This window comes from Oculina patagonica, chromosome 2, assembly GCF_052425735.1.
Source record: "Oculina patagonica isolate OP01 chromosome 2, crgOcupat, whole genome shotgun sequence".
Taxonomy (NCBI): domain Eukaryota; kingdom Metazoa; phylum Cnidaria; class Anthozoa; order Scleractinia; family Oculinidae; genus Oculina; species Oculina patagonica.
Genome location: NC_135759.1, coordinates 16,568,307 through 16,579,829, shown reverse-complemented (window position 1 = coordinate 16,579,829; position 11,523 = coordinate 16,568,307). Strand labels below are relative to the sequence as shown.

Genomic DNA, 11,523 nt, shown 5'->3' with positions numbered 1-11,523 from the left:
TTTTGCTCTTTACTCAATCAAATTTACTTCAGTTGGAAAAATAAGAGAATCAGAGGGACCAGGGTAAAGGAAAACTAGAATCTAGAAAATAATAAAAAGAACGGGTGGTGAGACAAGATTGGACACAGCCGCTCCTCATTTAGCCGAGTACGACGCCGAGTACTGTGATGACGAGACTAAAACCACTTGTAACCAGTCTTCCACGTTCGAAGTCTTGAACCACGTGTTCACACGGCCGTCTGCTGTTGACGGGTTTTCTTGACTGCTACCAGAAAACAAACAATACAGTTAATAATTCAGCCACAAGGTGTGAGCGCAGATGACTTCAAAGCAGGTAGCGTGTATTGGCTGCTCTTAAACAAATAACTGACTTGTATCAAGCGTGAGACCGAATGACGCAAACCGGGGCGATAACGACGGCCATTTAACAATTCAATGTGGTTGAACCTGATTTTTTCTCAAAACTGGAACTCTGAGATCGCTCTTTCTGAAAATGCTGGCATTAAAAGGTAAGATAGTTTTTTTCAGCAAAGAATTTCGCGCTATTGTTTATCCGTACACAGATTCGATTAATTAGAGAGCGAAATGAATCTCGTGGAATCACTTAACCGTTAAAACGTTCGTTTTTAGAAGCTCGTAAAAATCTAAATCTCATACCATTTCTGCAGCAGCGGAAAGCAACTTAATGAAAGTGGATTACTATTAAGTCCAAAAAATTGATTTCAGTGAGATCAGTAAACTAGAAGAGATTTATTTTTAGGAACTTTGCTCATTGAATAAGTACCCGCAAACCACGATTTATCTCCTGCCGTCATATTAAGTTTTATCATTGGACTACGCTGCCCTTGTCGAAGTATGCAAATGTTTCAGAAGAAGATCATAAAAGCTTTGTATGAAACAAGATTATAGCTATACGATCATTTTTTCAAGTCAGTTTATAATTATTTGAACTAAAATTATAATTAACAACGAACAAAGACAACGTGAGAGCACTTTCAATATCATATCAACTTTACGAACTTTGGACAATTTTTCAAAAATCTGTTAACAAGCACAGACCCGACTGTAAAACGTACTGCACTTTTTGCACAAATCTGAGCTACAAAAGCTTAAGTTTTCATGTTTTGTTGTCGCGTGCAAATTAAATTGTCATATTTTCTTTCAAGTTCCAACCAGAGACCACGAGGTATCCAAGAAACGGACAATAACTTATAACTAAAATCAAAATTATGTTTATAAAGGATCGATTTCCTGCAAGCTGGTAATTAAAGTGATTATGATGATTTTGTTGCTTTGGTAGAAAGCAAGAGATTATTCCTGGGCTCGTTTTCACAGAATCGCAGACGGTTTTCAATCACGCGAAAGGTTAGAAATCAACTACCGGCCATCGCTTTTTAAAAGGGAACGATAGGACTCTGAGTGAAGGTTCACTTAGGCGTAGGCCTTGATCAGTGTATTTGTCGTGTTTTTATATTAGTTTTACAGAATTCAAGGATTCAATAATGTTCAATTTTCCAGCTAACAATCTTTAGTCTTCTTTCCTGTTGTCTAGATCGCTTTTGAAACTTCAAAATTTGTGGCCCTGACTATCCTAAATGCTTAAGCATCATCTCGCCTACTCTATTTTGACCTATTTTCACTTGCACGCTTTATGAAACAAATTTGCCGACGAAGGATTTTTAGAAATTTCCTTTTAAGTTGATCTTTATAGTTACTTCAAAACCAGGCCGACAAGTTGCCTAGCAACAAGATGAATGATTGACGTGATAACTTTTGGTGTAATCGCGCTATAATTTGATTGGACGAAAAGATCTGAAACTCTTCGGCGGTTGTACGTCAAGAAGGATTTACCGATTAGTTAATGTTCCTCTGAGGAAATTTTTCAGTTTTTTTAAAACAGGGTCCTGAAGGGGGATTATTACTCACATTTCGTAACCCAAATTTTGCCCAAATCCCATTTCCTAGCCTTTAGTTTTCCCGAATATTTCCAAATCCCAATCCCAGTTTTATTTTTTTTCGTGATTCTCAGTCCCAGTGGCCCGAATTCCATTTCCCAGTGAAAGTTTTCCCAAATCCCAGTTTCCATTTTACCCCTTCAGGCCCCTCTAAAGCAGTCCACTTTTTATGTAAAATTCTATCACTGCTCCGCAGTCCACATAAGCGACATTAGATGGGTGTGATACAGTAATCCTAAAGAATCCCCTTAATTAATTGGAAATTCGTAAATGGTCTGTATAGTCACCAACGTGATGTATAACCTTTCATTGGAGATTTATAAATGGATATTTATTTTCGACTCAGTCGACCAAGATAAATATGACATGGCCCTAAGCATTCCATGTCATGACCTTGCCCAATATAACTTCATTTTTTTAATATGTTAAAAAGAATTTGGTTGCTTGCGGACAGTGGTATTGTGATCAGAAAACAACTAGAGCTTGTAAACATCAGAGGCCCATAGAGCATAGACAATTTAAACCAGTTATGCTGTACATTTGCACAAGATCTACAAGTTCACCAGCTTGCTTTCGAGCAATAAATATATCCTCGGTGTGTTATGAAATTGGAAGACCAACGCGTTGAGACTAGTTGGAGTGAAAGGATTGTAAGTATAGTCTTTCAAATACTCAAATTTAAATGTATTTTAGATAGAAACAGGTTTCTTCTTGAAATGCTGAAACTATAGGGACAAAGTTTGTCCCTGTATTTCGTATATGTGTTGAAATTAGCTATTCTGCATAAATAGTTCTGCTCATTGCCGTCTTCGTTAAGTTAGTATTGGCTTCTTACGTAACTGATTTTCACAACAGAAAATCACGTGAACGTTCTAACAACCTCTTTCTAGTAGAATGGCCACGGAGCTGTAACAGTGAATAAAACAGCTGCTAAAGGCAGTACTAAAATACAACGCGTTACTCCCGCGTTGCTGAATGTAGCTTTTCAATGATGATAGTGGAATGTGAACACTTTGTTTTATTATTTATATTACAATTTTTTTTGCTGGTCGGCGTCGAGACAGTATTTATGTTATATTTGACGTTATGTTATGTAGCAAATCCGGCGACATAAAAACATGCAAAAAACGATTACCTTTCCGTGTTTCTGAAATCCAGCATTGTTAAGTGAAATGACTCGATCTGCTCTTTACTTAATTGAGTAGACTTTTGTTGAGCAAATTTGGTTTTTTTCTTAATTAACTACTTATTACTAGAGTTTTGAATCGTGAACTTGCGTCAAAGCAGGATATTGAATGTCAATACGGGCCACACACAAATTTTTTATTCTTTTGATACTCCAAATAATAGTCTAGACTACAATTAGTCTGTTTTCTCTGTGGAACGAGGAGAAAGTAAAGTGTGATAAAAAAATCAATGGGCGAGCGGTGAAACCGAGAGCCAGGAAAAGAGGGATTTGCACAATTATTATAATAGGAACTGTGGAAATAAAGGGCGACTACTTTAATATTTGTCTAGTACCAAATGAACCATATTTTAGATTTAGTTTTATGAGGGGGGGGGGGGGGGGAGGGGAGTAGAAATAGGAGTAGAAATACTCCTAGTCGCTTAATGCTACAGATATCGGAATAAGTTCGGTGCTATGGGCCACTTAGCTCGACGCAGACTTTATCTTACTTTAGAAAAAATAAATCCTGACTTTTCACTGATGAAGGGCTAAGCCCGAAACGTCTGGAACTTTTAACTATTTTAAAGGCACTTTCAACTCATTTAGTGAGAACTTATTATACGTTTGTACTTTTACAAGTGCCACGCAGCACAAGAAAATTTATTTTTCCATTTATCATTGATTATTTATCTTACTTTACCTACCAATCGATACCAAGGACATCTCGCGCGCTGTGTGCATGCCGTATCAGTTCCTCTTGAACTTCGCTATGACCACCATGTAGTTTAGCCCACTCCTTATAAAATTAATCTTTTGTACCCGTGCGGGGTATAATCTTAGTTGATTCCCATAAAAGATCGTTTCATTCGTATTAATTGGTACGATTTTATCCCTTTGTTTGACCTGAGTTATATGTTGTTAAGGTTTCCTTGTTGAGCTCTCGCGACGTGGAGGTCATTAAAAGAAACCCAAACAATGTTACAAAGTTATTTCTAAGTAGATTCCAGATCAACTTTCACGAAAAATAATACCGTCATTTTACAGCCTTCTCCTCGGGCGCTTCCCACTTCTTACCCTTCTTCAGTGCGAACCGCGAACGACCGGTTACGAGCGCAAAGCACAAGGAATCATGCAGAGGAAAAAGGCGCCATTCTTTCTCCTTTGCGCGCCCATTTTTTTTTTGAAGGGCAAGTTGTGATAGTGCCGTTTTCTAGTGTTAACACGTTTTCGTGTATCCTTATAAACCTTCGCTGTCAAAATCAAAGTTTCATTTCCACGCGTTTCACCATCATCGTGCTACAGGTAGAATCGCAAAAAAATTGCACGAGAGTACTCTTCGAGTATATATAATTGAAATGTCTGAAATGTATACTGCTATGTTTATCAGTATAAAGTGTAAAAACTTCAAAATTACAAAACTTGTTGTATTGTTATTACAGGATAATGCAGTTAGGCTTACTGTAGTAAACAAGCAAAGAGATCGCGTTTGAGCTTCGAAAAACGACTTAAAATGGACGTCAACATGGAGTCGAAAGAAAAATGGTGCCGTCCAGATGAAGAAATAGTTGCTTTCTATGTTGCTCAAGAAGCAGCCGTTGAGAAGAGAAGCGAGGTCAGTGGGAACTTGTAAATCACTTCTTATGTAATCCTGGATAATGTCCGGGTTGTCAAAATTTTAATATCTCATCATCATCATCATCATCATCATCATTCATTCATATATTAGCCACTTTAAGATTGAAATATTACAGTAATAATTATGGTAAGGCGAGAAGACCTCCAAGAAACCACCAGGCTTATTATTGTAAAGTTAGTATGATGTTGAAGCTGTTGATTTTTCTTTTTCAGGAAAATAACATCGTTCCTCTCATCAAATTCGTTTCTTTTCTTTGCTTTGTTCTTGGCCTTGCACTGTTCGCTATGCGGATGGAATATCAACCTTCTTTCACAAAGAGCTGGTTCAGTAGACCATTAGACCAACCATTAGATATGGAACCCTTTGACTGGGGGACCGAGTCAACAAAATCGACAAACACTAAACAAGAAGGGAATTCTGGTGAGTATCAAAAACAACGAAAAGACAAAAATTGCACTTCCTCTTCCCTGCAGCTCCCCATTTTTTCTCTTTTCGTCTGCAGCAATTTAACCCTTTATCCTTTATCCCTGCAAGACTGATTAAAGGAGCAACATTGATTTTTGGTCTAAACTGTTCTGAAATTAGTGGTAAGCAATTTTAATTTACGGATAGAAACAAAACTTTGATTTCTATCCGCAAATATTTACAGCCAAAGGCTTTGGCTGTAAATATCGACTTTTTTTGAAGACGCGCGGAAACAACTTGAAAAAGTTAGCCTCGCGTTTTCAAGTTGGTATCCGTTTCCATCCAAGCAAACAGCAGCCAAACACGCTTGTAAACGGTTTCAGTGCTCTTGTATAGCAATTGTTAATAAAAATGAACCATTATTGTTAAGTTTCCTACGACACAAATAGAAATTTTGGCTGTTTAAAAATCTGTTTAAATCCGTGACATAGTCCCTTAAAAAACAACCAACAAAAATAACCAAAACTGTGAAACAAATACTGAAATAATGGGCATGCAGGTGTAAAAAAGAGCGCATTTTCTCCTGTGCTGTCACATTTAAGAAATAGAGCAGTACTTTTGCATAATTTTTAAAACGCAATAACTGAAATATCTTTCAATCATTCAGAAACTTCAGACGTTATTCCCCGGGCCGTATGGGGTTTATGGGGTCCATGGAGTGTATGCAGTAAGAAAAAGTATTGCCAAGAAGGACAACAACATCGCCGCAGAGTCTGCCTGTCCTTTGAAGACTCCGCTCACTGTGTGGGTGTCTCTATGGAAGCGCGTGACTGTCCGGCAGCTGCCTGTGTACATTCATGTAAGTTGCAGTGCATATTTTAAGCCGGATTTTGTAGCTCAATTAATGATGCTGTTTGTTTGAACGAGGTATAGTCAAGGGATTCCTGAAGCTCTCTAATTTTTTACTCTTTTCTCAGGAGTGATTTTTATCTCGCCAGACCGTGCCAATTCATACTGAGCTTTGGGTAAAATACATGAATTGGGATCATGGACCCCAGTACAAATCTGTAGGGTCATCTTTCTCTAAGTGTAAAGCACGTTTGTTATGGGCTAATGTTTTAATTTGCTTTAAGAAGTTAAGAGCACCATAGTTTTTTGCATCGATATCATTTGCAAGGGGAAAATAGGTGTTGATCTCGGAGCTTAGGTGTTTTGAAAATAGCCAGTCTTCGCTGCAAACCTGCTATTTTTTAAAACAACAACAAAAACAACAACAAAACCGTTAGTTTCACTTTCAAGCAGGTGTTCCGCTCTTAAAATAGATAAAATGGAGGGAAGGCACCTGTCCCCTTCTCCTGTCTTTACCCAGGGTAGAGGGCCTGTGAGTAGGCTAATATTTCATCATGCTTTTCTCACCCAAAATAAGGGAAAGCGACTTAAACTTATTTTGCCCCATTTACCTTGTTTACTTAAAATCTGATGTGGTCTTTCACTTCTCTTGCAGATAGTTCCCCTCCCATTCTCGTAGATCAATCACCTGCGCCCGCGACATCGTTTCTCGCTCAGGAATGTAACGCTACTGTTAAATACGCAGCCAGCGGTAGATACAGAGATCTCGTCCCAAGTAGTGTGTATAATTTATATCCTTCAGCTAAAAAGATGTTAAAAAGCGGATTTTTTGCCGTGGAGGTGATTCCTAAAGTTCTGGAGAGGGAGTCCGCCATAACCAAGGTAAAAAATGTCAGTCAGTCAGTCAGTCAGTCAGAGTCAGTCAGTCAGTCAGTCAGTCAGTCAGTCAGTCAGTCAGTCAGTCAGTCAGTCAGTCAGTCAGTCAGTCAGTCAGTCAGTCAGTCAGAGTCAGTCAAGCAGGCAGGCAGTCAGTCAGTCAGTCAGTCAGTCAGAGTCAGGTAAGCAGGCAGGCAGGCAGGCAGGCAGGCAGGCAGGCAGGCAGGCAGGCAGGCAGGCAGGCAGGCAGGCAGGCAGGCAGGCAGGCAGGCAGGCGGCAGGCAGGCAGGCAGGCAGGCAGGCAGGCAGGCAGGCAGGCCCGGCAGGCAGTCAGTCAGTCAGTCAGTCAGGCAGTCAGTCAGTCAGTCAGTCAGTCAGAGTCAGGTAGGCAGGCAGGCAGGCAGGCAGGCAGGCAGGCAGGCAGGCAGTCACCTTATTAATTCAACATCCGAGTGTTCAGGAATTCGAGCCACAGTAAGACAGTCAATTTTAGTTAGCACGCAATCTAGCCATCTATCAACCATACTCAGCTTGCATTTAGACAGTAAGTTCAACAGACAGGCAGTCAAATAGACGGAGAAACAGACAGACAGACAGACAGACAGACAGACAATTAGTTACTTAAACAGTGCCTCTCGTAATCACATCTTATCCTCCAATCCGTAGGTGTGTTTTGAACCTTTTGGTTTATGGTCCCTATCAGCGGCTCGAAAAGTGTTCCACCTCAATAGATCAACAAGGGCCTCCCTCAAGGAGCTCAAGTCGAATCGTCTGGTTGGACTGGCCATAGCACTTCGACCGGACGGGACGTTATACGGGGTACTTTTAGCCACAGGAACCCCAGGAGGACTTTATAGCAACGTTTATTATAGGAGATTTCGAGGAAGAAGTTTTCACGAGGAAATATCATTCTAAGAAACGTCACTGCTCGAAAACTGAAAAGAGTGTTGATATTGGACATTTTTTACCTGAAAACGCCATAGCACATTGAATGATTTGCGCAGATATTTTACTATGATAGAGCGATCTTTTGTAATATTTTGAATAATATTTTTTATTGAGTCTTTAGCAATCGAAAATAATATTACGCTGGCACAGCCAAAGACTAGGTTGTATGTAAGAAATCGGATATTTTTACAGTGCATCAGATGACAAAACTTGCATAACTGTCGCCAAGAAGAAAGAAAGGCTTTGTGGTGGCTAGGTAAGCCTCGCGTTTGTTTGTTTTCTTCTATTATGAAAGGAACAAGTGCTCAGTTCTCAAATCAATTAGAGAGCTGTTTTTGCAAGCGGTTTTGCGTTTTTTTTTAAAGCAAGCATATTTCGTGCAGTCTTCAGCTACTTGGTCAACTGTACGGTACGAGACTGGTCGTGCTTCATTCTGATTAGCGAAGATCTAGAAGAATCGGAAAATCTTCGTCTATTTTGACTAAAATTTGCCGAACAACAGCAACCTGAGTCCCTGACAGTGCCGTAGAATGTTTAGAAGTAGCCTCGAATTAATGTATTACTTAGATAAGGCGACTGCAGTTATAAACAGTTACCCAAGACGCTTTTACTAGCTCTATGCTAAGTAAAGACGTAGTATTTAATATTTTTTACATCACACATTCTGAGAAATAAATTATGGTGAATGGTGGTAGATATTTAATAAGCAATGAAATGGTGGTGCAAACTAAATGTTTATAGACAAATATTAAAATTTTGGAATTGTTGGTTATGTTTGTAAATCTTTTAAAAATGAATCCTTAATTCCTATTGCTTCGGCGGCTAAATCAGAAAGGCATTTTATGTATACACATAAGTTTTCAAGTAAGACTAAGTAATTGTCCTGTTTTTCTAAAGTTTTAAGGCTTCTCTAGTTAAAGAGGTTTAGCTGGCTGTCAAAACAGGCTTACCTAAGCAGGTTAAATTAGTGTAAACAAGGCGGTTACATTCTCTTGGTTTTGGGTTACCATGACTACACGACATCTTCGTCTTCCAATGGTTCTTCCAAATGTCTTATGGGAATGATCAGGACAACTTCTCTACTGAAGCTCAAAATCTTGCGAAACACCTTGAAGCCAAACACAGTGAATGTGAGAGACGACGCAAAGAGAGCCATTGAGAAGATTAGCAGCAGTACCAAAAGGAGAGTGTAGACCCCTGAAGAAGTTTCCTGGCTTAGAATCCCTGTCATTTATATGTTCCAGAAAGTATGCTGCGTTGATTCTGATCACATAGTAAACAAAGGGGACCTCGAGTAGAAGAAGTATGAAGTTAACAAATCCAAGAACAAGGATTCCTTTTTCGTCGCTGCTCAGCATTTCCACGGCTTGGCCAAAGTGCCACTGAAATAATATGTAAAGAGTATAGTGAAGCGATTAAAAACCCCCCTCTGTTCAACTTGCCGTGATAAATTCTGACACTAGTTATGGTAATTCACTGGAATTTTAGAAATGTCCAATGAAGGGAGTGCTGTTAAAATTACAGATGAAATCTTCTTAGTTCTTTTAGCCTGTGAATACGGCACCTTTCATCGCTCCCCATATCTCGGTGGCTTGGGGCCCTCTCTTACTTTAGTCATTGTAAGCAGTTAGTACCCAGGAGTATCAGTAGGTCGTATAAAGGAATTAAATTTTATAAAAAAAAAAAATAAAAAAAATAAAAAAAAAATCAGATGAAAAAAATAAAAGTGTGGATATCATTTTTATCACACATGTGTGATACCATTTTTCTAGATTTGCTACCACTCGCTAAACCACTGCAGTTTATATAATAAAGTGTGATCGTCCGGATGTAAGTAGTTCTGAAAAGAACTGTTGTTGGTGACTGACGTTTCGACAACCTGAGAGGAAGTCATCCTCAGAGTGAAGTGAAAAGTTGTTGTCAATCGATGATTTTATATGTCTGGTCTGTTAAAGCTGATTGGTCAGTTTTGCCGCGATATATACGAACTATATTAATCAGTTTATCATTTGTCGAGTTCTATAGCTGATGGATTAAACTTTGTTATATGTACTCAACAGTTGAACAACATTTTGTTGGACACAAGTTAAATTTCTTATCACTGAAGCTGTTGTTTTTTCAACCAATCAGGTGATCTGGTATTTTCCCGCGCTTTCCACACTTTTCATGTTTATTCTTCTAGTTCCGATTGGTCATAACGGATGTTGCTAAGCAACGCGGTATATTATAATGGCGATTAACTGACGTGGTTTCTTTCGGAGTGTTCTTATTGTTTCTAATAGACATAAAAAGTAGAAACCCAGCCTACCTCGTGAAGTGGTTTGAATCTTCTTTTGGTCACAAATTTAAAATGACACAATTCACAGGTGTCTTGGTTGCGCACGCACAGCCATCTCTCCATGCATTGCTTGTGCACGAAGCCGAGGCTACCCCTGCAATCACAAGGACTGGGAAGCAGCTCTCCTACTTCCGGCTCAGAGTTCCCGGATGTCTGGCAGATCCGACAGCTTGGTGTAAAATGATCACTACCATTGATACTGAGGCATTCAATGGAGAAAGGCTGTTTTAAACGAAAAAAAATATAATTATTATTTATTGGTTAACCTTTAAGAGTTAATCAAGTGTCCAAAATAGTTCTAGTTTTAATTTACTACGCTCTATGAATGGTTAAAAAAAATCATGCCCATCTACTCAACCAATCAGATGCCAAGCCAAAACCAATGACTCCCCATGTGGTCATGCCCGATTTTCTTCGTTTGGCCTGGCTACCTCTATTTGCTTCGATTTTTTCGTTGGTTCACGTTTTATTGTTCACGCTTGTTGTATAGCAATTCGACATTGTAATTGCTTTGGTTTTGCCCTACGACCATTGAAAACCACTTTAAAGTCACTTTATTCCTTAGTTTGAACTACTTACTGATTCCAATACGTTTCTGATATTTCGTTTTATATTTTTTGTGTTATTTTCTCTAGTTGATTATTTTCGTAATTGTTATCATCTGTACGTAGGAACCTGTCTGTTTGACATCTCAATGGCATTTTCAAGAGAAATAAGAGCTATGCGTCAAGAACTTGAATTGCTTGTTTCCTTTAACCGGTAGGCCGGTTGTTATCATCAACGTTGACGGTATTCCGTCTTTCTCGCTGATGAAGAGCTATACAACAGTCTCGAAATGCCTGAGGAATGCGGTTTTTTCCTTTCAAGTGCGCAAACACTAAAAAAGAAATATCAAGAATATCTCCATCTGTATGCGCAACGCAGTTTTCGCGCGATTTTCTTATTCTTTATCATTATCTTCCCCTTTTTTCTATATTCATCTACAGTAATAAAATGAGTAACTCACCGAGTGCTCTCTGTCAGCATGCTGAAAATATTCAGATCGATTGCAATCTTGATCCATCCTTTCGTCTGAGTTCAGTTTCACAGTTAGAATTTATCTTTTATAATAACGCGAAGCTACAAAAAAAATCCGTTGAAATCCTAAAAACGCCATCATTTTCGATTTGATTGCACGCGTGACTGGCTTGCCTTTAAAAGCGAATCATATTTTATAACCTAAAAAATGGAAGTTGTCTATCTACAAGGGGCCAAAACAATAAATCCTCAGAGGCAATTATTGTTTTCAAAAAGAAATCACACAAGGAGAAACACTTGTTCGAGGACTCAGTTAGCGACATGATTTGAG

General features: G+C 38.8%; 1 protein-coding gene and 1 pseudogene across 3 annotated transcripts; one reads left to right on the top strand and one right to left on the bottom strand.

Annotated features, from left to right (window-relative positions):
• The first annotated feature begins 296 nt into the window (after nucleotides 1-296).
• LOC144643162 (uncharacterized) lies at nucleotides 297-8,604 on the top strand. 2 transcript variants are annotated; one of them, XM_078502326.1, is made up of 6 exons: nucleotides 297-509; nucleotides 4,563-4,735; nucleotides 4,972-5,179; nucleotides 5,832-6,023; nucleotides 6,669-6,895; nucleotides 7,556-8,604. In XM_078502326.1, the coding sequence occupies exons 2-6, from the start codon at nucleotides 4,634-4,636 to the stop codon at nucleotides 7,802-7,804; spliced, it is 978 nt and encodes a 325-aa protein (XP_078358452.1). In that variant the 5' UTR covers nucleotides 297-509; nucleotides 4,563-4,633; the 3' UTR covers nucleotides 7,805-8,604. The 2 variants fall into 2 exon arrangements, with proteins under 2 accessions (XP_078358452.1, XP_078358453.1); XM_078502327.1 differs by lacking the exon at nucleotides 297-509 and adding an exon at nucleotides 2,183-2,605.
• Nucleotides 8,605-8,849: 245 nt separating this feature from the next.
• LOC144643163 (uncharacterized) lies at nucleotides 8,850-11,516 on the bottom strand (annotated as a pseudogene). The gene is made up of 3 exons (XR_013568863.1): nucleotides 11,182-11,516; nucleotides 10,146-10,397; nucleotides 8,850-9,219 (listed from the first exon to the last, which is right to left on the bottom strand). The product of XR_013568863.1 is annotated as an uncharacterized LOC144643163 (transcript).
• Between the last annotated feature and the right edge of the window lie 7 nt (nucleotides 11,517-11,523).